This window comes from Lycorma delicatula, chromosome 3 (assembly GCF_047948215.1).
Source record: "Lycorma delicatula isolate Av1 chromosome 3, ASM4794821v1, whole genome shotgun sequence".
Taxonomy (NCBI): domain Eukaryota; kingdom Metazoa; phylum Arthropoda; class Insecta; order Hemiptera; family Fulgoridae; genus Lycorma; species Lycorma delicatula.
In genome coordinates, this window is record NC_134457.1 from 17260453 (window position 1) to 17287428 (window position 26976).

General features: G+C 30.1%; 1 protein-coding gene across 1 annotated transcript; it reads left to right on the plus strand.

Annotated features, from left to right (window-relative positions):
* Uba5 (Ubiquitin-like activating enzyme 5) lies at window positions 1–26900 on the plus strand. The gene is made up of 8 exons (XM_075359478.1): window positions 1–354; window positions 1765–1900; window positions 2913–3109; window positions 9256–9442; window positions 14105–14232; window positions 19829–20034; window positions 21022–21248; window positions 23271–26900. The coding sequence occupies exons 1-7, from the start codon at window positions 230–232 to the stop codon at window positions 21204–21206; spliced, it is 1164 nt and encodes a 387-aa protein (XP_075215593.1). The 5' UTR covers window positions 1–229; the 3' UTR covers window positions 21207–21248; window positions 23271–26900.
* The last annotated feature ends 76 nt before the right edge of the window (window positions 26901–26976 follow it).

Sequence of the window (26976 nt, forward strand, 5' to 3'; positions counted from 1 at the left end):
AGATTCAGCTGTCATTTTTTAAATAATTGTAGTGAAAATCAAAAATCATATTTTGTTTTCATTTTCCAATTTGTAATGTTTAATATTATGACTGTTACAACACTGAACTTCAACTGCAGCTGTTTGTATTGTAATATAACACGTGTCGGGTGTTATTGGTGCCATATGTGCGGTCCGCAGCACTTTTGAATATATTGTTTAAGGTTAAAATTCACGTCAACTATTAAAAATGGAAGAAACGTTAAAAAAAAGAATAAAGGAGTTAGAAGAAGAACTTCAAAGGAAAGAAAAATGTTCTGTTAGAGAAAAAATATCTGAAATGTCAGCTGAAGTTGTTGATTCTAATCCTTACAGGTAATGTTTTAGTTAATTGCAAGTAGTTAACCTGACTTTTGTACATACGGGTTGTTATACATTGTATTTATGTGGCTTTTCATTATGTTTGCTGTATGTTAACAATAGCAGGTTATTAAATGTAATGAAATATTTATTCAAAATGTAATAATTATATTTTAAACATTTTTTTGCTATACTTCTTATTGTTATTGAAGGTAATGAAAATTATCTTCACAGAATTCAAAATAAAGAATATGAATATAGTGTTATAGAATTTATTATACGTTACAAAAATGTATTTTTATTTTATAAATTTGATACTATTCTGCACACAAATCAAGGTAAATGTGTAATATTGAGTGTACGTTTTATTGTTGGTACGAACAGTACTTGTGGTGCCATGTTGCAGGGTTTATTGGTTGAATGTAGAAACATTTGTCACTTGAGGTTTTGGTGAACCTGTTTGACAAGATGTTAAGCATTCATAAATTACTGAATTGAGCAACAAAAAGCAGACTAATTTCAATATATGCCAAAAAAAGATTATGGATTTATTGTAAAAAATAAGATTAAATAAAAAATAATATTATCTATTTATAACGGCTTTAAAAAATAAATGTCATTTATTTTTCAGTCATTTAATGTTTGATGCACTTAAATATTAATTTTTACAGAATGAAGAATGATTTTCCTGTTTCTTAAGATTTAATTAATCCCTATTATTGTTTGCAAGATTAGTAATATGCTAATTGATAACAGATGATATCAATTTTAAGTAACAATAAATTTACCATAAACTGGGAAAATTAGTCTTCTCAATTTTGAGTCTTAACTAGGAATATGAAATGTGACCTAGGCTGACATCCAGAAATGTTACAGAAGTATCTTGAAAGCAATAAATTAAGTACTGATCTACCTGTTAAAAAGCTATCACTGTTAAAAAGCATCACCTATTAAAAAGCTGTTACTTATATGTTAGCCCTATGCAGAAATGCAAATCACATAGTCAATAATAGAACAAGTTTTAAATGCCAGTTAACAATTTGTGTGTTAAATCCATTTGAAATTAAGCATTTATTGTTATTGTTGTGTTCACATATTTGTGTTAGACATTTAGTGTAGAATATATAATGTACATACACACATTACTATTTATATCAACAGCATTAGACTTTTTTTCTTTATCTTCATTGTTTAATGATTAATGGATCATAATTGGTTTTTTATTTGTTATAATTATTATTATATGATTGAACTTTTAAGGTAACTTCTATTTTTTTTTAGTACCTTTTATTTCAAAGAACAAATGTCAATGTTGGTTTTAATTATTTTTTAAACAGTTAAGCTGTGACATCCTATCTTCAATGTTTATATTATATATTTTTCTATTTATTAATTTTTTTAAATATTGTTCATTTTATATTTCAGTCGTTTGATGGCTTTAAAAAGAATGGGTATAGTAAACAACTATGAAAAGATCAGAGATTTCACCGTAGCTGTTGTAGGTGTTGGAGGTGTTGGTAGTGTAACTGCTGAAATGTTAACTAGATGTGGTATTGGAAAGGTATGATAATAATTTTTATATTTCTTCACTTTTTTTATGTACTATATAAAATAGGAAGTCTTTATGAAATATCATATCTTAATTATAAAATATATCCTCTGGCTCTTCTGGTCCTGGCTTTCTTAGCATCAAAACATAATAGGACCAGATCTGTGTACACAGAAGTAATAATGGAGAAAAAATAAAAAAGGTGCGGGAAGAAAAAGTACAGTTTTCTCATATCTGGTATATAGGTGCTTTGTCATAGAAGTTATGTGCAATAACTGAATGACTGACCTTATATGATGTAAAAGTACTCTTTAAGAGACAGAAATTCTCTATAACAACAAACCCATTCTTATGAATGATACGATCGATTGCGGACTTAAAGGAAAGTGAGAAGTGAACAAGTTTCTTCTTTTCGCCTTTTTTACTATCCGAATAAAATGATTTGTAACAGCCCTCCAAACTGTGAATGATATAAACTGTTACATGTAACATCTTCATTCTGATGACCTTAGCAAATTACTGTATAGTAAATGTCATTATTGTCAAATAAAACAGCTGTAATTGGTTGCTGTTCTATCTGATGCTTTATGTCAAAAGAAAGACTGTATAGATTAGAACTTTGATAACCATGAGGCAAAGGTTTTTTCTGGATTTACAGGCGAACAGTTTCTTGAACATTCATGTTGCTTATGGATTAAAATCCTATTATGATGTGGTTTTCTCTTATGAGGTATTATTAATTAAGATCAAAGTATTCCTAGACTTTCAATTATATTTTAATTAAAACAGTTTGCCAAAATACTATGTTGGTTTTACAGTAAGTTTAAATTTTAACAAATAAAAGTTAAATAAGGAAAGGATTATGTTGTAGTTGTGCTCTGAATTAATGAGAGTAATTCTTTTTCATATTGTGTTAAATCATGTATTATTTTAAACATGCAATTTTTGTAACTATAATTAATTTCAGGTTATGTTGTCAGTAAATGCTTCATGTTTATTTATATTTGTTCTATTTGCTTTTTAGTTGATACTTTTTGATTATGACAAAGTAGAGATGGCAAATATGAATAGACTATTCTTCCAACCTCATCAAGCAGGATTGTCAAAAGTAGAAGCTGCAGCATTAACTCTTAATGCTATTAATCCGGATGTAGTTATTGATACATACAATTACAATATAACTACAATTGATAATTTTTCAAACTTCATGGAAACAATCAGGTATGTATACTGAATAATTGTGTGGGAGCATGTATGCATGTGTGTGTGTGTGTGTGTGTGTGTGTGGGGTATATATATATATATATCAGTGTGTGTGTGTTGTGCGCGCGCGCATGTGTATACTGAGGTTGTGAATGATGTATCATGAATTAATAGATTTTATAATTTTACTACAATAAAAGGGAAGAATATGACTCAAGATTGCTAAAAAAAATTGTGATGTTTATGAATATGGTACAGTATCAATATGTTTGGCACAAAGCTGGTTGAAGTATTTCCAATATCTGTAAATTTTATGTCAGTGGTGCACTTCGCTCTGCTCAGCCAGTAACTGAAAAGGGTAATGAAATCATGAAAAAATTTAGCAGCATATCAGCAGTTACAATGTCAGCAACATACTGATCATTGACCACAAAATACTTTTAAATCATTTAAAGAAGGATGGCTGGGAAGTTTCCTGATTTTGCACCATCAGACTACTGTTTGTTTCAGTCTCTATAGAATTCTCTTAACAGTATAATGTCGATTTCAAAAGAGACCTGTGAAAATCACTCATGTTAGTTTTTCATCTAGATTACAAAGAAATTCATCGTGATGGGATTACCTCAAAAATGACAAAAGAGAGTTCATCAAAATGGCATATATTTGGTTTAATAGACTTTTGAAATATAAAAAACCATGTTTTACTTTTGCAAGAAAATATGAAGAAACCTTTTCCTCTCTATCTCTCTCTCTCTCTCTCTCTCTCTCTATATATATATATATATATATATATATATATATTATCCGTGGAAGTTTTTACAAAACACTCAAGATGTAAACAAAAAATTGATGTACTCAAATGCCCTATATCATTCCCTTTTCTGTTTATCTCTCATTTTATATCTTTAAATAAAAATTTATATCTTAAGAATGGATTGAAATTTGGTGTGCCTTTACCCAGCAACATCTATAAAATAAAGTTCAAAAATTTCAAAATTGTGGTAAAGTTTTTTAATCGTTAATAGCTTCTGAAGTTTTTAACTTTTATTGATTTATTACTACTAAATGAAATGTTAGGCATTTTATTGAAAACAAATTGCCATATTACTTGTTAAGATAAGTCGACAAGTAGCAGAATTATGAAAGGAATTATTAAACGGGTCTACAATGCATTTATGGGAAGATGATAAATTCCTTCACTAATTGAAATAAAGATTATTAATAATGCCAGTTTGGCAAAGAATTTTTTACATGTTACAAAAATTTTTTATTATTCATCACCGTAACTGTTACTGGTATTGGTCTAATACTACATAAATAAATAAATGATAGTTATTATTAACGATAATAATAAGTATAATAGAGTAATTATTTTTGATAATTCATTGTAGGTTGTGAAATAGATATTTTTATAGAACAGTTGTTTGTTTATTTATGTGATTTAGTATTTTTTAGCTAAAAAATACTGCCTTTATGAAAGGTATATCCATTAGTAAGTTTTATTTCTAAATGTTGCAGCTGCAGTGCTATTATCATGATATATATAAAGCGTGTTAAGTCGCCTGTTATGTTAGAAAGGGATTAACACACTATTCTTACTTACTGGTGTAGTCTGTAGGTTTCTTTGTGAGTGTTTGTAATGTTTAAGAAAATCGAGACACCAGGCACATGTAAAATAAGTGTGTGTCTGTTTATCAATGCAAAGAACATTAAAAGGGTTGAAATTCACTATCAGATTTGCAAAGTTTTTGGAGAAAGTGCATGAGTAATTCCTTCATATAAATGTAAGTGCCATTTTTTAATGTAGGGTGCAATAACTTGTACAATGATGAACAGAGCAGGAAACCATCTTTGATTATTGATGATTTGGTGTGGCAGTTGATGATAAGATTAAAATGAATAGATGAATTCACCATCACTTCTCTTTCTGTACATTTTCCAGAAATTTCTAGTTCGCTTCTATGAGAAATTGAATTATTGGAAATTGTGTTCATACTGGGTGCCTAAAATATTTTTAAAAAATCACCAAATGAAACGGTTGGACAGGACAGTGGAATTTTGGATTTGATATTGAAAACAAGATGAGATTTTGTGATTGGCGGTTATTGAAGCCACTGATTAATCCATTCCCTGAGATACAGGTCAAGAGAGAATAGTTGGTTGGTGGACTCGGGACTTGACAGCGATGAAGCAGACTGTGTGCTGGCTCAGGAGGGCCGCACAATCTTTCTGTACATTTTCCAGAAATTTCTAGTTCGCTTCTATGAGAAATTGAATTATTGGAAATTGTGTTCATACTGGGTGCCTAAAATATTTTTAAAACATCACCAAATGAAACGGTTGGACAGGACAGTGGAATTTTGGATTTGATATTGAAAACAAGATGAGATTTTGTGATTGGCGGTTATTGAAGCACTGATTAATCCATTCCCTGAGATACAGGTCAAGAGAGAATAGCTGGTTGGTGGACTCGGGACTTGACAGCGATGAAGCAGACTGTGTGCTGGCTCAGGAGGGCCGCACAATGTGAGGGCGACCCTGAATGGTGTGCAGCTCTGCTTGCAGACTATCACCGATTGAGGACCAACTACTTTCATAAGATTAGGTCTTCAAAGTGAGATTCCTGATGCTCTTTTGTGAAAGAGCAAGGAAATAAGGACTCTATAAAACTGGTTTGTAGAGTTCTCGGGCATAAGAAGAAAAATGACGTTCTTCTGTCAGCTCTCTCGACACAGGACGATGTTGTAATAGACAAGGATCATGTTCTCAGTCTTCTGATTAACAATCTACTTTCAGATGATACTGAGATTGCTGAAACCTCGTATCATCGCTGAGTTTGCAGGGAAGTCGCAAGTTTTGGTTCTCAGATTCAGTCTTCTGAGATCACCGAGGTGGAGGTCCGTCAGGTAAACTACAGTCTACCTAGGAGTAAAGCCCCCAGATATGATTGTATCACAGTGGAGCTCCTTGTTTGCACATGGCCCAAAATCATTGGTCCCCTTACTAGGGTTTTCAATAGAATGCTCTTCGATGGATATTTTCTAGTTTGTTGGAAACATGGTGTATTGAAGTTACTTTTCAAAGGTGGCGACAAGGATCCCACCGTAAGCTCATCTTACTGGCCTCTGACACTCTTGCCTGTAATAAGTAAGTTCTTCAAGAAGGTCTTGTACGAATAAATAGTAGATTAACTTCCAATCATTTGTTAATGGACGACCAGTATGGTTTTCACCCAGGCAAGGGCACAGAGTACACAATTTTCAAGGTATTAGACATAGCATTGTCTAGTGTTTGCAAATATGTTACTGGTGTCTTCTTGGATATAAAAAAATCCAAGAAGCCTTCAATAATCTGTGGTGGCCCTCTGTGTTGTTTCAATTGCAGAGGCATGTTTGCGTGCAAAATGAGATGAAACTCTCTTGAGCTACTTCAGCAACCAAACCATCATTCTTTGCGACGGCAGTTCGGAAGTAGGAAAGATCCTGTCAAAAGGATGTCCACAGGGCAGTGGTTTAGGTCCCCCTGTCTGGATTGTCGAATTCGACTCTCTGATGTGGTTGAGATTGCCCAGTGGCTGCCGCATCATTGCTTATGCTGATGATGGGTTGCTGCTGGTCGAAGGAAACTCAAGGAATGAGATAGAACGCCGAGCAACACAGGCATGTAAGGTACTAAGGTCGTGGAGTCTTCAGCATAAGATGGTCTTTAGCCCAGAAAAAACCACTATGATGATTACGAAAGATAGTCTAGCCGCCACTCATCAACCACGATTCATAATGGGTGACCTTCCCATAAGGTATGTCATCATTCAGAAATATCTGGGTACAATTCTTGATGAGAAACTTCACTTCAATTCTAGGTTTGCTTAGGTTTGGTTAGTAAGTACTCCTTACTTCATACTGTAAGGAGTACCTACAGTATGTCACAAGGAAGGCAATAGATGCTTTCTTTGGTGTTCATAGCATAGTCCATCCTGATTGGAGGTTGAATTTCTGTACCATGCGCATTCTTGATAAAGGAGTCTGTGAGGCCAAAATGTTGTATGCTGCGCCCATCTGGGCTCATCATATGGAATTTCAGTGTTATAGGTATATTTTAATGCGAGCCCAGCGTCTTCTATTGCTAGCTGTTGTCAGGGGCTACAGACAACATCTCGTAAGAGGCAGTCTTTGTAATCGCTGGCAATAAACCCATAGATATTCTGGCTACGAAACATAGCAAGAGATATGTGTTGAAGAATGAAGGCCTTTTACACCCAGGGCATATGCAAGAAATTGAATATCAAGGTTTTAACTCTTGGCAAGTTAGGTGGAACGAATCTTCTACTGGTCGATATGCGCATGGTATATTTTCAGATATTAGAGAATTGAGAGCGGTTAAGTGGGTTTTCCCCAATTGGAACATAACATATTTTCCATCAGGACATGGTGCATTTAGGGACAGTTTGCTTAGGTTGGGTATGGTCGATTTGATCCTTTGCCCTGATTGTGGAGTTGATGACACTGAACCATATCTTTTATGTTTGTCCGTGGTACGAGGCTGAACGTACCAGAGTCGCTAGGGAACTCGAGAGAGTAAATTCCTTTTTGGATCTGCAGGTCAGTTGGAAGATCTGTAGAGAATCGGCAATAGTGGCTGGCTTCCTGAAGTATCTCGCACTGAGCAGATCAGCTGAGGGGGTATGAGTAGAGTAGTATCCCAGGTGGCTAGGGTACCGCCTGGACATTTACACTGGCCAGAGGTAGGCGCATTAGCATTGCGCCTCGGTAAGTTAGAAGTATATTGGGAATTATGTAAAGAATAAGTTGTTGGTAGGATGGCGACTGCATTACCAAGGGCATGGTTAGCCATGCAGCCATGGGGTGTAGCACCATCTTGACGATGGCTGTTTTAGGTGATGAAGTTCACGCGGTACTCTGCGATGGAGTTGAGTGGGAGTCAGCGGTCTGTCCTTCTCTCCCTGGTAGACCAGACCGGCGTCTGTAGTTGTAATCTAATTGAAGGCTTAGAGCAGAAAGAGATGAGAACATAAAGGGAAATAGGAATAAATTCCATTGTTGCAATCAACATTGCTGGTGGTATGCATTATATTTACCAAATAGACTCGAACAATGTGAGCCATTTACAATCATAAGTAGCTTATTTAAATGTAGAACTAGGCATGGGGAACTTGGTTAGTGCTTCTGCGAACTTTGTTAGTTAGTTCAGAGGGCAATGATGTAAGACAGTCAAGATGTTTGGAAGAGGCCTGCAGTGAAGGTAAAAGCTGAGTTAAAAATCACTCATGTAAATGAGGCATGTAAATCACTCATGTCTACCGAGGCATTTACATCAGTGGCATCCCAACCAAGGCCTGGCTTGTTACTGTGAGGTGTAATCAGTTAGAGGGCCTGAAGACAACTCTTGTTAAAGCCCATCAGGGCTATGAACAGGTAGGGGGTGTGATATGACCGGAATCCTCACACTGTTGGTGTCTTCCCCTATGGGGTTGGGATGGCCAACAGTTCGATAATGACAAGGAAGAAAAGCCATTATTACGTGGCTTGTGTATTGGGCGGCATCATTCTATGATGAAGGGTTACAATTTCTGGTGCCCCCTATGATAAGTGCTTCAACATTGATAGGAACTATGTAGAAAATAAAGTAATATTTTTAATTCAAAGGGCGATAGAAGTTTTATGAGAGAATGTTTCTTGGTCATTTTTTAATATCCCTTCAGAATTTACTTTCTGGATAACCTCTCTTGTATTAATTTAATGTAAAATATATTTTACTTTTGTTATATTTTACTTTATTGGTTGATTAAGATATCTGTAGAAGTTGCCATTTTGGTTCAGTGTTAGTAATTAAAGTAAGATCTATGAATTTTGTTTCCTTTAACTATATAGTTCATCATAAATTTGAATTATTTATTTCATTATATGCCTTGAAAAGAAATTTTTTGTCCAAGTGATACTACTTTTATTTCTGTTAATATTTATTATAGCTGTGCCATACCTTGTGAGTAAAGTTGAAATTCTCTTAAAATGGGAGGTAGGATTGGTTCTATTTCTACTTTATTAAACTTTGATTGGGCTTTTTTTATTGCTTTTCATTTCAGCAAACTGATAACACATAGTGCAGAAAATTTATCTTTATTTTAAAATGATTCATTTTATGTACAGAACAGGAAGTTTAACACAAGGTCCAGTTGATTTGGTACTTAGCTGTGTTGACAATTTTGAAGCTCGTATGGCAATTAATGCTGCATGTAATGAGTTAGGGCAGACATGGTTTGAATCAGGTGTCTCAGAAAATGCTGTTTCAGGACATATACAACTTCTTGTTCCTGGTGTATCTGCATGTTTTGCTGTAAGTTAATACTTTTTGTTCTGCATGCCTATTGTTCATCAATGTTAATTAAATTTTAAAAATAAATTACATTTCATAAAATAATTTTGATAATGTACAACATTACAATTATTAATTTTTAATTTGTTTTTCTATGATATATTATATTTTTTTGGTTTGATGTTTCTCTTCTTAAATATTTTTGAAATCTTAGCAAATTACCACAATCACTAAACTTTTTCTAAAATTCCTTGCAGAGCAGTTATTTTTTTAAGTAGGATCAGCTGTTATTTGGTTTTTAGCTAGTTTTTATTTGGTTTTATTTAGTAAGTACTATTCCTTGAGGTATTCTAGGATTTCTGGAACCAGAAGGTTGTTATATATGTTTATTGTTTATAATTACATTGGTTGTAATGACATATCGATTATTATGACTTATTTTTCCTACTGCAATGTAACATTTTATTGTTTATAATGATGGAGAGAAGTGACTCATCAGTAACATAGTATATTTGCACATTAGGTACAGAAATATTTTGATGGTTCCATTTTTCTTACATATGTACTGTACTTCTTTTTTTTAACTTCTTCATGTTCCAGATTATTATAAATTGAAGCAGTCACATTCAGTTGTTATTGATTTTTTGCTGTAAGTGTGTCATATTGTGCAGGTACAGTATTTTATTTTATGTATCCTGTATAATTCATTTCAATAGTGATTTAATTATTACTTTGTCAAAAACATTCAGATAGAGGAAAAGGCACACTTGAGGAGGTTAGAGAATGATGAAACTAAGAAGGACATTGCTGAAGAATTTAGGCATATGCCATTTGACAATATCGGTGATATGGAAGAACAGTGAAAAAAATGAGGAAAAAGTTTGAAAAGGTTTCTGTGAAATTAAAAAAATTACGGCCTAGTCAACATAATGATGTAGACCAAGCACTGTTAAAATGATTTAAATACCAGAGGAATAGTAATATCTCTATTAGCAGTCCTATATTGCAAGCTAAGGTGAATGATTTTTCTGAAAAATTTGGTAGACCACGTGAATTAACTCAGCTTGGATACAATGGATCCGTCAGTGTCACGATATTGTATCGGAGAGAATAAGTGGTGAGGCCGCAGCATCTCTAACTGGTGTGTCAGAAAAATGGCTAGAAACCAATTTCGCCAAAATTAAAAGAAGGCTATTCAGACAAAGCAATCTGTAATGCTGATGAAGCCGGTCTGTCTCTTTTTTAAACTGATGCCAGAAAGAACCCTTGGTTTAGTGGCAAAACATGTTTGGGTAGAAAATTATCAAAAGTAATTGCTACAGATATGATTGGAACTGACAGAAAAAACTAATGGTGAGAAAGTGCTGAACCTCAATGTTTTTAAAAGTTTAAAATCGCTTCCTGTTATGTACGAAAGAAACAATAAAGCTTAGATGAAAAGTGATATCTTTACATCTTGGTTACGGAAATGGGATTGTGAATTAAAGATTGAAAATGACAAAATACTGCTGCTCATTGACAAGTGTCCGGCTCATCCACAAGTTGAAAATCTTCCGTGTACAACCAGTTCAACGTTACTGTTCTTACCACTGAAAACAACAGCGGTCTCACAGCCCTTAGATCAAGATGCGATAAAGTCAGTAAAAGTATACTACAAAAAACACCTAATTTTACAAATAATTCAGGATTTAGATCAAAAGAAGGAAACACAAACAACTATTCTGACCACAGGCTGGCGAAGTTACTAACATTACATGTGAAGAAGAATCTTTAGCGGAATGGAGCAATAACTCTGCAAAACCAATCATCAAATGCATTGTTTGAAGATTATCAAGAGGTTGGAAAAGATTTAGAAATGCATGAAACAGTAACAGATAATGATGTTGTGGCTTCAGTATTAGTAGAAGTAGATGGGAATGTAGGTAATGACAATGAAGGTAATGATAGCAACAACAATGAAGACTTCAACCAGTCAAATCTTCCAGAAGTTTTAGTGGCAATGAAAACCATTTGCCAGTTTCTTAGTTTTACAGACATTTCTATGGAAAATAAAGAGTGTTTGTTTTGATTTAGAAAAGAACCTTTAAAAACTGTATTGCAGCATAAAATGTTCAAAACAAAGCAAAATAATTTACTTTTTGCAGAAGATGTAATTTTTACAATTTTTCTATCTTGTTTTACTCCTACCATATTTGTATTTATTATTGTGTAGTTATTTTTGTGGAAATAAATTATTATATTATTATTATTATTATTACTGTATTACAATACCAGTGTAGATGCATATTAAGGTAGTACCACTAAGCCACCTAAACATCTTTACTTTACTAGCCAACACCCAGCCTTGCTGTTGAGCCACTTGGTGACATGCTGACCAATAAAGATGGGCTTCTGTGAACTCCGGCTCTCATCCAGCTGAGTGTGGTCCAGGGTCAGACAGTCTCCCATGTGATCAGCATCCATTAAATCATAACCACATTGTGGACACTTAGAAGGTGGCAGCACATGGATGCAGTAAAGGTGATAAGCAAGATAATCATGGCCAGTTTTTAGTCGGAAGACAGTTACACTGACCACACACAGTAGGCTGGGTTGATATTATAGTCAGTGACCAAAGTCTCCCATCTCTTACATGCAGCCATCTCAGAGAGGTGCTGTTCCATTAGTCAACCGCCACATCAACCAGTGGTCTGAATGAATCCAAACATGTGGAGTAACTAGGTTGGGGTAGAGTTGTTGTTAACTTGGCCAGTTTATCAGCCTCCTCATTTCCACATATGTTGGCATCACCAGGTATCCACCTACGATTTCCCAGGCTCTCCAGTCTTCTACACTGGCAACCGTTCTCAGGCAGTCTGTTTGGGTGGAGATAGATTATGTGTAGCGGCTTGGGAGTCGACCAAAAACACTGCTTTCAAAGTAGAAACTAGCTTTTCCAATTTGGCTTCAGTGGTATACACTGCTCCAACTTCACCATCGTAGTTGCTGAGGGGGCACCTACTGCCATATGTTCCTGGAACATATGGTTATTCTAACTGATTGTAACTATTGGTTATAATGACTTAAAATTACCAGTTCCTTGGAAGTCACTATAAACGATATTTACTGTATGTGTATGTATATATATATCAAAAGGTTTTGTGATCAGTTAGTTGACTGGTTAGATGCAGTTCTCATTTCTTTCTGTTAGGTTTATGGCTAAGTAAAGGATATTGGTGATTATTCTCGATTTAGAAATTATTGTTCTTTATTTTTTTAGTGTTATTTACTGAGCGAAATGTGTCTTTTCATCTTAAAACTAAATAATTAGTTGATTGGTGCCTTAGTCTATTACATCATAAAAATTAATATTCTCTATAGTTTTCTTTCAAAAATTGTTTTATTTGATTATCATAATAGTTAATTATGTAAGATTGAACATGAAAATTATGGATAACTGATCTTTTTGAATAATTGGTCATGCATGGTTTTAGTCTACATTTCCTAAGATAAATATTTAAAAAACCATGTATTTCACTGCTATAAATGCTGAATTTTTTATGATTTTCTTTTTAATGCAGCCTAAATAGAATTTTATATTTTTGGTTAAGTTAGTGTAATGTTATTACCATTATGAATTTTTTATTCTGTCTTGTGCTTACACCTTGAACCACAACCTTGCTTACTTGTTTTTTGAGGCTTACCCTACATGTGGAAGGTTACGCTAGGTAAACCTTCCACTAGATCTTTAAATTGTAAAATAGCTTTTGTAAGCTTCACATTGCACAGTGTAATATGTATTCAAGAGTGAAATTCAGTCCCCATTAAAAAAATGTTGCTTATTTGTATCTTGTTTAAGATCTATATCTATACCATAAAGGAAATAGTTCCACTAGAGTTATGTTACGTGATTAGTGCTATATGTTCAGTGTAATGCTTGGTTCTATTTTCTGGAATTCCTTAATATTGACGTCATTATTTAACAGATCAAGATTCAGTAGAATTTTATGAAATGGTAACTAAAACATCTATTTTGCAATCTTTGAAACATGTTATCTTAAATATACATGTTTATTATATAATAATTTTATTATTATATAATAAAATTATTATATAATTTTATTATATAATAATTATTGTTCAGATTTTATATGATTGAATTCTCACAGCTTCTTTCATTTGTGCATTCATTTTTAGTTAATGGTATGGTATATTTTTACCTGGATAATATACATTGTTTTTTTAAACTATCTTAAACATTTTTACTTATGATGATTATTTATTTTTTTGGCCAATTTGTAATAGGCAGTACACAAATGTTTATTAATTTTTTTTTGTGCTGATTTGTTTAATGCTGGTCAGTCATTACTTGCTTGTGTATTTTTCTGAAGAAAATTGCAACTTGCAGTTTTGTCTCCTAACTAAAAATTTGGTTTCATAAGGTTTTTTACTGTTGCCCAAGTTTTATAAAATGATTTATGGAGTTGTGTTTGTGAGAATTAAACAGCCTTTAGATTTTAGATAAGGTTTTTTAAAGCATAGTGTTTTGGACATATTTCTTATTTTACAGGATGATGTGATGTGTGTGTATATGTATGTATAATAATTAATTAATTATCACTTATATAATTGTATTATGTGGTTAATATCTCAGGTTTTATGCCTGTTTATAGTTTTATTTATTTATTTATTTTTTTTGTTTAGTGTGCACCTCCATTAGTTGTAGCATCAAAAATTGATGAAAGGACATTAAAAAAGGAAGGAGTATGTGCTGCTAGTCTTCCAACAACAATGGGTATTGTTGCCGGATTTCTTGTACAAAATGTTCTTAAGTAAGTTATTGTTTTATAAAATTTAAATTTAATAATTTGTGTTAAATTGATAGCGCTACAGCAATATATTCTTCTGTGGTGTGTGTGTGTGTGTGTGTGTGTGTGTATGTGTGTATGTGTGTGTATGCTTGCTTGCATTCACATGTGTATTATAAACACTTGAAATATCAGTATTTTATAGTTCATCTTTTTTTATATTTGATAAACATTTTAAACACAACAGTTCACTTTCTGAATTTGTAAATTTGAAGAAACTGGGATAATTAAGAAAGCCATTCTATAAGTGTGATTTGTTTTGGATCTTAATACTGTGCTGTTACAAGTCATGTTTAATGTTACTGAGTTACAAGAATCATTAAAAACAGCTCATCAGTAGAATGAAATGAAATAATAACCTTTACAGTAATTAAAGAATAAACTTGTAGCAATAAGTACTCAACAAGGTCTATTAATGGGTCACCCTTTTTTTTTACCAGTTCTCAGCTTAAATATTCTTACAAACCTTTGAAAAGTGCACAAATACTATCTGTGTACAGAAAATACATTATACTGGCACTGCTATGTTGATGATATCGTATAACATATTGTAACGATAATGCTTATATTCTTCATACCCTCAATAGACAGCTTTTGGTAAAAACAAATCAACAATTTTTCTAGCCTTTCTGTATATAAATTAGGCAATATGCATACCTTTAATCTATAGAAAAAAAAAATTATAATTATCTTCTGTGAGATTAATTTTTTGTGTTCCATGTTTAAATTACCTTTTATTTAAATTATTTCATTTGTTATATTATGTATTTAATATTTATTAAATTGTTGTAATAAAATAATGTTATTATATGATGTTGTTTACTGTACATTATTATTGTAATTGCTTTATCTAATTATTTTTCTTAATTTCAGTCCAATTTTTGACCAAATCACACTTCCACTCCAGCCTTCAAAAAATAATTTATGATATTTATGAATCTGTGTGTAACAGATTGTATATCGTTTGACTTAAACAAAGTTTTGATTGCGTTTAGCGGTCTATTTTGATTAAGCTTCATAGTTCTTGTTACCTCACCGATTCTACCCTTCTTTTTTTCTTCTTGCTTGTCTGGATAGTATCTGGCTGTTTGAGATCATGAAGATGAAATGTTATTGGCTTCAAGTAGGATAGGATATTCCTTACTTGATTCTTGACCCACTCTTGTTCTCTGCTTGTATATACAATGAAACTTCCCTTAACGGACACTTCCCAATCACTGACACCTCTTAATACCAAACACTTTTAGATTCCCCAACAGTTTTATAATGGTATTAATGGATAAAATACTTCTCAGTAGCAGACCTTTAAAATAACGGACATGGACAGTGAATTTACCTATAAAAACTCATCAACCAGTTCTGAAAAATGGACAGCAGGAGTAAAAAATGTAATTTTTCTTGTTTTATTTTGTACTTACTGTGACTAATTTGTTTATCTGTTGTCAGTGATTTACAACAGATAATGATGTGATATCATTTGCCACCTAGACGTTGATGTTATGATTTCCAATGTGATTCATCTTCAGTTGGTGTGCAAATGTATAATGTACACTGAACACATAATATTTTTGTTATGGTATAGTTTGTATTTTTTCTTGTAGTAGATACATATATAATGTTTATTGTATGTTCAGTTTTGTGTATATTACAAAGATTGTTACAAACATCGTTAGCCGTAACTGTCTAAAAATCTTAAACCCTTGACATTAAAAGAAAAAGTAGCAGTCTATGAAAAAGAAAAAGAGTCAGTGTGCGTGATATGGCAAAACGTTTTGATGTCAGGAAAATTCAGATAAGCGATATCTGAAAAAGCAAACTTGATATCCTAAAGTTATGGACTGAAAATGACAGTCAGTTAAACAAACGTGTATTTTCTAAAATGCCAGGCCTAGCATTTGACAATTCAATTTATGAATGTTGTTGTAGGCTTCATGCTAATAAGAATCCTGATGGTGATAAGTTTTCTAAAAGCATTAGTGTGTTGGATGCATTTTTATGGATTCTTATGGCTCTAAAGTGGGTTGCTACTACAATAATGAAAAACTGTTTTGTAAAAGCCGATATTAAACCTCCACAAACTAAGTTCAACCCCTTCATTGAAAATCTTACTGAAGCAAATGAAAATTCTGTTGATCAGCATGAATTACAAGAACTTATTGAACTGGTTTGGTCAAAGAGTACCCAAACATTGATGACACGTTTAACATAGAGAACATATCTACTGACATCCGTTATATTATTGCTGCCTCAGATGTTTCTGTATGTAACCGTATTTGGTTTTTTATTTTTATTTCTACATTATTTTTTTTACATGTGTTTTGATTAATATTCTTATACACTGTAGCTTCTTTGATTAATATTTTTGTAGTTATCATTGTTTTTATTCCATTTTAATACAGTACACGAATTTTATTTTTTTATTTTATTGCTCAATTTCAGTAGTACAGTATTATTATTTTTTATTCAAATATGAACATATAGGACAGTGTTTTACTTTCAGAAAAAAAATAATAAACTTGAATTTACGAAGGTGTTTTAATTAGAAACTTTTTTTTTTTTTAATTTTAATTTACATGAAATAAATGCACAATACTGTTGTTCTATTCCAGTACTATTCTAGTACTTAGTTGTTCTATTCTAGTACTGCTTTTTTCTAGTAACTGAATATAATGCTGTATTCAAATTTCTCTTATACTGCTTTTTTTTCCAATAACCGAACATAATGCTGTATTCAAATTTCTCTGAATAGTGGGTGCCTCTAAATCGCAGACAGATTGTTGTTCTTTAGCCATGTCTGATAATGGGACATTTTACTGTATTTTTATTGCATTATCATTCTTCTTATAATTTATTTGCCAATTTTCAAATGTAATTCTTCTTTAAATAAAGTAGTTGGGGTAGTACACTTACATTTTTTGATGTTACCTTTCAATTCAAAACTCATAATTTACTATTAAATCCATGTTTCTAAGGTGGCAAATGATTGTAATTGAATTGGGTTTTTACTAGCATCTACCAATTGGGGATTTCTTACTACCTCTACTAGAGGGTTATTAATTGTAATTTAAATTTTGTCCCCCTTTTTGATTATTGTATTGTCATGTATATCAATTTAAGAGAGGAATTAAATGAGCAATGGTGAAGTGTGCTAAATTATGTATATTGGATTTTTTTTTATAAATGGCATGAAGGTACACTAGTATTATGACTGAAAGTGAAGAAGTGGTGGTTGTATTTCTTTTTTTTCTGTTTATAACCTATTGATTTTCTCCTTAGAAAATCTTACCCTTATCTATTACCTTTTATTATAACTTTTTTATTAGTGATCTGTTGCAGTAATTCTTTGTTTTGTAAATATTAGGTCCAGGTTTCTGCTCATGAAACTTCTGTGCACAGTTCTTTCTTTGCATTTTTAGTTACACGCTTATGAAATTCACTCCCTGAATACTTATTATACCTCATTATGTTTTCAAAAGATTTTCTCTTAACTTTTATTTTAACAGAATCTGATTTATTTCTTTTTATTCTTTTTTCCTTATTTTATTTTATTAATGCATTCTGTTATATTATGATTTTTATGTTGTACTTTTTTACTTCCTTGTATGAACTAAAGGAAGTATTTATTGTAATCGCAAAAAATTTCAGTTTTGAGATTCCAATGAAAATATCCATTTTGACCATCCCTGAATCCATTTTGACTAGTTCCGGCATGACATTTCTATGTACATATGTATCTCGCATAACTCAAAAATGATTAGGTATAGAATGTTGAAATTTTTGATTTAGGACTGTTGTAACATCTAGTTGTGCACTTCCCCTTTTGATTGCAATTGACTGGACTAAAAGTGTCCAAAAAAGCCCAAAATGCAAAAAAAAATTGGGCTTAGGACTTTTTCTTAACTACACTAATAAGCCCTCATTGAGAGCTTTTCAACGATATCATAAGTGGTAGTTATTTTCATTGGTTCCAGAGTTATAGCCAAATAACATTTTAATTAATGAAATATTTGGATCTTCGAAGAAGAAGGATCATCGGTTGAAACCTGACTTCATATACATATATTTTTTTCAACTTTTTTTATTTTTTTAATTGAAGTATATTGATGTATTAATAATTGTTAACCTCTGATTGTAAAAAAATATTTACAGTAAATAATTCAATAATAACAATAAAAAAAATAAATTAGATGTTATTAGTGAAATAAAATTTTATGTACTTTCCATTTTAATTTTAATGAAGTTGGATTCAAATTGGTGTACATGGTTACAGATCAAACACATTTTTACTTACACCACATAACTACTTGAGCAACATGAAACAGAATTAATGTATGAATTAATATAAAATGCTGATAAGGACACCATAAAAAATGTGATGCAATGTGGTATCCACCACAACGCAATTTTGTAACTGTCCCTTTTATTAAAAAATTGGAAGATCGTATCTCACTTTCAAATGAAATAAGTTTAAATGAAGTGCAGCAAAAAATGTGTATACGTAATTTAATAGGCATTCAAGAAAGCCATGTGGTGTCCATATCAGATTTTTTTAAATTTTATTTTTATAATAGTATAAATATTTATTTGTTTGTATTGCTGTAGGTCTTGGAAAGACCTAACAGTAAACAATCAATCTTACCTTAGATTTCTACAGGTAATCCAAAAATGCAATATTTAAGAAATTTTCTATGTAGGTTGGATGAATGTTTATTTAGGTAGTTATTTCATCAAAGGTATTTTATCTATTTTGTACTGTTTTGCTTTATTTTCATATTTGTTCTTTCAACTAATTTATTTTTTTAATTTCACTGTTATATAATAAAAGTTAAAGTGAAAAAAATGGTTGTCCAGAAAATAAAGCAGTAATTTGATTTTGGTTGAAGAAGTCGATAGGATTTAATGTATCACATTAACTTTAGCAATATTATTGAAACTAATTATTACTTGAGCAGGTTTACATTTAAAATTCTATATAATTTTCCCTTCCTCATATGGTGTATTTTAGGTTAGTCATTTTATTTTTTATTTTTCATTTACGTTATTTCCGAAATTGTTTTCTCCTAGTTAATAGACTATTGGAAGATTAAGTTTGTCTCTTTTTGTATAATCTCCTCTTTTTATAATTGTCCCTCCTTGCATTCATATTGGAAAACTACTTTTAAAATTATGTTTCCATAAATTGTATTTGTTTTGATAGAAAAATAATTCTTTCCATTTAATCTTTGGATCAAAAACTTTTCTTTACATTTTATTAAAAGAAATTAGCTTTAGTACTAAATTTTATAATCTTTTAGATTTTTGTGCACTTATTTTTTTTCATTTAAGTCTTTAGTTTGTATGTTCATACAATTATTATAATTGATGTTTAAAAAATATTACTTTTTAGTTTTTTTACCGTTTTCTAGTATTGTTTTGTTCTAATTCATGAAGTTAGTATTCATAAAATTGTAAACTGAATTTACTTATCATTTTAATGGTAAATGAATCACAACTTAGTTGAATAAATTGTAAATATCTCTTAAAATATTATTTATTAAACTGACATTATTTCTTTTTACAGAAAACTGTTAGGATTTGGTGAAGTATCATGGTATTTAGGATATAATGCTTTAGAAGACTTTTTTCCTCGTATGCAAATGAAACCGAACACAAACTGTGATGATTCCTTCTGTAGGCAAAGACAATTGGAAAGACCTCCACCCACCCCTCCTCCAACACCTGCTTCTGCTGAACCTCAGGAAGTTTTACATGATGACAACGAGTGGGGTGCGTAACATAATTTTGTTATTTATGATTAGATAAGTTTTGATATGATGATATATTTTCTGTATTTTTATTTATGATTTTATTAGAATTAATTTTATGTGCATATAAAATAAATGCTCTTTAATATTGTGTGGATTAAAGATAATGGCATCCACTGAGAAAATTCTTATAGGTACTCAATACTATAAGACACTCAACGTGTTATAGATGTGAAGTTGTATATTGCATAATATTAAATTCATCTAAATATAAAGAAGTGCAAGTAAATATCTTTATAAGGGCAAGAATCTAAAAGTATCATTGCCGTTGAATAGTTAAAAATATGATTCTATATATCAGGGAATATTTGTTTTATTTAGGAATTTCTTGTCCTTTAATGATGAATTTTAATTTTGTGTAGGATTTTGTTAAGATAAAGTAAAAATTTTTCACTGCAGAAAATATTATTAAGTAGTAATTTGGTGACTACTATAATGAAAAATATAAGTGCAGACGAATTAATGCTACATAATTATAATATGTATTACCAAAACCGTTCTACTGATTAATCTCATTTCAGTAACAATTAAAACATTGATCCTGTATTTATGCATATTACTACCTAAATAGTTATTTAAGTAGATGATAACAATTGAAAACTGTTATTTATGTTGTAAATTGAATAGAGTATGAGATTTATTCTAAAATCTGTAGTTTTTTTTAATAAATATATTTTCTAAAAGTTGTTTTTCTATTAAGATTACTTTTTACATTATTGATTTGAATATTTTTTCTGCTCTTTCTATTATTGTCATTCTAACATTCATAGCATTCTTAGAGTGCTAAAAGTAGTTTTGAGAATGGAGGTACTCCATTCTAAAAACTAGTCAACATGTCAACTATGAATGTTAGAGTACAGCAAAAATACATTTATTATTTAATGTTAAAAATTTCTGTTTAAATTTTGTTTAAATAATGAGAGAAAATGGTCTGAATTATATTAATCAGGTATTTCATTGGAGGATGAAGATGCTGGAGACCAATCAGCTTATGGAGGAGGTGATATTAAAGGACTTGTTGAAGGAGTCAGAACTGCATATTCTGTTCCACAGCCATCTGATAATACATCTGATGTAGTACAGGAGTCAGAAATTAGTTTGGAAGAACTTATGGCTCAAATGAAATCTATATGAATTCATTTATTTATTGTTGCTTTTACAAAGATATATTTTTTGGTAAGTGTTTTTCTCTTTTTTATTTATGATTGGATTACCTATTTTGTTGTAACCAAAATATATATAATCTATATATATATATTATTGTTATTATTATTATCCTAAGTTGTTTTTCTTTCATTTTTATCATTTATATGTTTTTTTATGAAGCTGATTGTTCTCATTTCTGTTACACCTGTTTCAGAAATTTTCAGAAATCAAAACAAAAAAAACAGTAATGCTATCATCCATGTTTATCACACAAACTCTTGGGAAATAATAAATTTTTTTTTAGTTTTCATTTCAAGGTTACTCATGGAAAGTTTTAACTAGTAATTCTTATAGCAGGGAAGAGGTTTCATTGTTCTTACATGTATTAGTTTATAAAAATCATTGTTAAACTGAAAAGCATTTAGTTTTATACATAGACTAGTTCCCCATCACAGCTTCGCCCACGCTATATGGTTTTTTGCGTTTCCCATAGTGGTCAATCATTCTATTTTATGTTTATTAGTCAGATAACCAGAGGCAGATGCAGCCTGTAACACATACAGCAACAGTGAGAGTGGCTGTTTTGGTTGAGCCACAGTGCCTTATACCTTTGCACCCCGTAAAAAAATCAGAATTAAAAAATGGTTTTTAAATATTTATCTGAAGCATATTTGAAAACCCAAATCTAATGATTATGTCATTAACTATAATCGGATTAGGAAAATTTAATCTTTGTTCAAAATTTTTTTACCTTTCTTCATTCCCTTTCAAAGTTGAATTTAAAAAATCTAGAAACTGGTTTACTGACATGAAGATTACACTCACCAAAAATCAGGTTGACTTCTTCATTTGTTACAAATACATTAAAAAAAAACAAGATTTCAAAACAAATTCAAAAATCAGTTTGAACCTTTGAAACTTTAGAATGAAACTCAATAAATCTAGAAATGGTAATCTCATAATCAATCAGTTCAAACCCAGCTCACACAGTGATAAGACACTCACAGTTCATAATTCATTAAAGCCTGTGCTTCAACCAGCAAATCTCTACTACTACATTATACGCATCTATATATTTACTTATTTTATCATTTTATTAGTTCAACCTAAGCACAGAATAAATTAATAGAGTAGGATGACTTACCTTATTCCACCATATACGCAGGAGTGCTTTTGCGATTTACTTGCATCATCAGCTGCATGCAAGTAAATCGTGAAAGTACTGCTACACATATATGGTGGAATAAGGAAAGTCATCTTACTTTATATAATTTATTCTGTACTTAGGTTGATCTAATAAAATGATAAAATAAATATATTTGCATATAGTACAGAGGAGTGTGGTTCTTAAAAAATTGATTTAAAAAAATATATATATATATATTTTTTTAGAGATTTTTCAAAATATATCCAAAAACCTTCCTAGTTTTTTCAAGAAACATGAGTAAAAATTTACTTGCAAAAGATTGGGTAGTTTTTGTTTATCCTGAACAAACAAAACCCTCTTCCTCTTTATATAATAGTATAGGTTACTTTATTTAATGTAAATTTAATTCTATTATTATGTAATATTACTCATTCGATTGTTTCAAATCATTCAGTTCAAACCCTGTTCAGAGTTCATTAATTCAATTCATTAGTTTTTTCTTCAACCAGAAAACCTTCACTACTAAATTTTTTTTTTCAAAATGAAATATATTCAAAAACCTCAGTTAGGCCAAGAATGATGGGTAAAAATTTAGTAGCATTAGATAGGTAGTTTTTTGTTTATTCCAAACAAAAAAAAATCCCTCTTTATATGTATAGATTGGTAGATAGCCAAATCAACTGGGTTTTTATTTCCTATATCAAGTGTTTATAAATCTACTTTAATTTTTTTATGAAAACTTTATAAGAAATATATTTTAATGACTTTATCTCAGTTAATTGTGCTTTTATCAAATTCTTTATATTTTCAATGCTTTACAAAATAATGCAAGTTGGGGATTAATTGATTGAATTATTATTTTATGGAAATTTTATAATCTATTTTCAGTTTTTTTTCTGTTGCAGAAATATTGATATCTTCAGAATTTGTTTCATTAAATATCAGCAAAACAATTATGCCTGCTGCTTCAGTATAGCATTATCTGATAATAGTATTTTATTATAAACAAAAGGTATTATCTTAAATTATATTTTGCTATTTATTACATATAAAGCACATTTTTAAATTCCTTTTTATTATATTCATATTAACAGGAGTTTTTTTAACATTTTCTCTTGAATTTAGTATTTATCTGAAATTAATCCATATTTAATTATACACTTCATCTAACATATTCCAAATTTAGATCGGTTTCTTACAAAAGGTGGTTTAAATTAATGTAGTACTTGTTGTTCACTGTTAATTAATTTTTATACTAATCAAAAATTTATATTTTGTAAATTTGAAAATTCCGTATTTCAAAATTAAAAAAAAAATTAGATACAGAATATATAATTGGTGGGTATCTATATTTTGATTCATTCATGATGTATAAGTATGTTATGTGTTGCTTAGAACCTTCAAGTTTTTTATTGTTTTATTAATGAGTTACTGAGTAATTTAAAAAGAACATATAGAATGAAGTAAGAGTGCCTTGGCTGTAGTAATGATGAAGACACATTGAAGAGCATACATTATTTACAAAACAGAAGTGAGAATACAGAATGTTGCAGGTAATGTTTACTTCTAGATGTAGGGTAGAATATATTGGGCTAGTGCTGATGAATGTAGTTTTCATTTTAACATAAATATGTATAATTTATTCCAACCTTTATCTGTTGTGTTCATAAATGTCACACTGCTGTATTTTTGTTCATAGTTTTTAATTTGTTACAGATCACTTAAAACACAATTAACGCCAGTTTGTAGGATATTTTGATGTTTCTTTGAATTGGGTAACAGTTAATGAAATAGAATATGTCTATTCATAATAAATTAGAGAAATTTTAAAAGTTTAATGGTTCATATTAATTATAAACCATGTTAAAAAGTGAATGCTACAGTATCAGTCAGTTGTTTTGTACATTTCTTTTTGGGAAAATTATAAAAAACCACTTATTTCATATCAAGTAATTTTAATAAAAAATGTGGACTGATTTATTTTTCATAATTCCATATGTTTATAGTTCGAAAGTATGCTTGAATTGATTAGCGTTTATAAATAATGAAAACAACATTAAGTTAACATTATTGTTTTAATGTATATTAATATTTTGTGAACACAACATAATTTTCAACTTTCAGTTCAACAAAAACTAACTTCAGAAACTTACAAATATTAGAAAAAGTTGAATTTACACATTTTCTTTGTAATACATAATAATAATGTATTGTAAATGTTCATTATCCATAATATACTAACATACTTTTCCATAATTTATTTTTAAATAGCTATAAAACATGTTTTAGAGTAACAATATTCAGAACAATTACAAGTAACTCTTAACAGAATATTGAACATTATTCCTTTTCTTAAAACATCTCTTATATTTTGCTAATTATGATTTTGAAAGGGAGAGAAACTTTTTTAAAAATTTAGTCTTAAATTTTCAGTATACTGCTACAAAAAAAAAATTTGTTGTAGTTAATTTCCTTCAATATTACAGTGAACAATTCTTTCAGCTAATTTTAGTAGTTGAGAATATTTTTTTATTAATTTTATACAGTTTACATAATTCTCATATTTTTAATGACTATCCCAGGTTTTGAAGCCGAGTGCTTAAAGCTGACAGAACATTTAATGAAAGATTGTATGTTTTTTATCAGTGCTAAATTCCTATTTTTGTTAGTTATTATTAAAGTAAAATATTATTTCTTTTATATAATATCTCCTTTTTATTATTTTATATTATCATTCCATACAATAGCAGTTTGTTTTTTTAATTAAGGATTTATTTAATTTTTTTTAAATTTGTAAAGTAATATATGAAATTAGTAAGTTATTAGAAGAATGAATATTAATATTTTTGCAAAGGAGTTTATATATATTGTATTTTTATAGATTGTATTGTATATTTTTTTTTAATTTAAGAATATTGTGAGATATTAAAAGGTGGCAAAAATTAGTTGCTTGCCATAGTGCTTTTTAAAATATGTCTATTTTAGTAGCCATTTCTATATTAACTTTTATTTTATCAACTTTTATTTTGGAAATATTTCATCCAGAAAATCCTGCCCAAAAAAAATAATTTATTCTATAGTTATCAAATTATAAAAACTTCAAGTTTCTTTATTTGTTTATGAAAGTAAGTTTATCATTTAAAGTAAGTAGTTTTACGTTTTCTAAATTGTAGGTAACAATTAATTTTTGCCTGTATGAAAGTTAATTGAATGGTTTGTGCGACATTATACATGTAAAAATTAGTATTACAGTTGATACTTGCTAAAAGGGAATAAATTGAAGATGAAAGAAATGTCTATTACAACAAAAGGGTTGTTTGATTGATTTTGAAACTCATTAAAAACTTATTTGTTAGTTTTAGTACACACATGTGTACTTATAGTTGTACATAGTGTACATATAGTTATCTCTATATTAACCTTTTCGGGACTGGATTTGTGCTTATGCAACTGCAGTAAATTGTTCATGCAAACTATGGTTGCGTAAATTTGTTTTACAATTTTATTGTTAAATTATTATTATCATGTTAATGCAACTAATATAATTCTTTCACCAACATGTGCTGCACTATTGGCTTTAAAATGAACTATCAGTAAGTTGCAGCTAACAGCTGGAAATACAGAGAATAAAATAATAAATTTTGTTGAACTCTATCAGTAAACATGGCTGATTCTCAATACATTCGTGTACAGGATTTATTTCTTCTCGTTACGTGGACAAATCATGGAATGTATGCAATATGAGTTAAATAATTGAAATATTTCTAAACGAAGAATTAGGTGATGAATGTGAAAGCAAATAGTGATACTTTTGATGATGATAATAACACATCTGCGAATGAGACAAAATATGCTTCATATTACCAATAATAAAGATCAACCACCCAGCTTCCATATTTTCAAAATTCAAGAATTATTAGATAAATTGAAAAAAAATTTCTCAGTGTGTTTTATCCTTTTCAAAATAAAATAATCCTTTAATAAAATAACCTAGTCTGAACATGAATTAGGATTTACAGTATTTTAGTCCCAAAAAGGTTAAAATAGACAAAAATGATCTGTGTTTTATAAAAACTTGCTGGTAACTAATTAAGTGTAGGATGATATTTTTAAAACCAGTAGAAAGAAATAAAATCATACAAAACTTGAGACATCAATAATTATCTACTTTATTTTTCATGCAATAAGTATTTTTACTGCTTTTGAAAGCAGTCATTTTAATGACACAAAGAAATAACAGGAAAGTATATTTACATTAAGTATACAAAAAATAGTATTTTATTTTAAATTATCATATTCAGGCATTTTTTTTTTATTGTTCACTGTAGATATTCTGAACCAATACTCAGATTAGCTGATAATGATGTGTTAAGATTGCAGTTTTCATCACATTGAATTAATATGAACAATTTTTTTTTTTAATAAATAGGTAGTCTAAAATTTCCTTATAAGACTGAACAGATGGTTTTTAAAAGGCCTTTCAAAAGGTTTCTAAGTGGAATACTGTTGTCCGATAGAACTGCCAGATGTGAAAATAAACAATCAGCTTTTCTTCTTTTGTGATTTGATTGCCAAATTCACCCTGAATATTTTTACACACATAATTTTCTA

What these genes read in the sequence shown, in the direction of transcription:
- Uba5 (XM_075359478.1), top strand. Translation starts at nt 230, where the DNA reads ATGGAAGAAACGTTAAAAAAAAGAATAAAGGAGTTAGAAGAAGAACTT. An exon ending in GTTGATTCTAATCCTTACAG is followed by an intron (nt 355 to 1,764) that starts GTAATGTTTTAG and finishes TTTATATTTCAG; the next exon opens with TCGTTTGATGGCTTTAAAAA. An exon ending in CTAGATGTGGTATTGGAAAG is followed by an intron (nt 1,901 to 2,912) that starts GTATGATAATAA and finishes TTTGCTTTTTAG; the next exon opens with TTGATACTTTTTGATTATGA.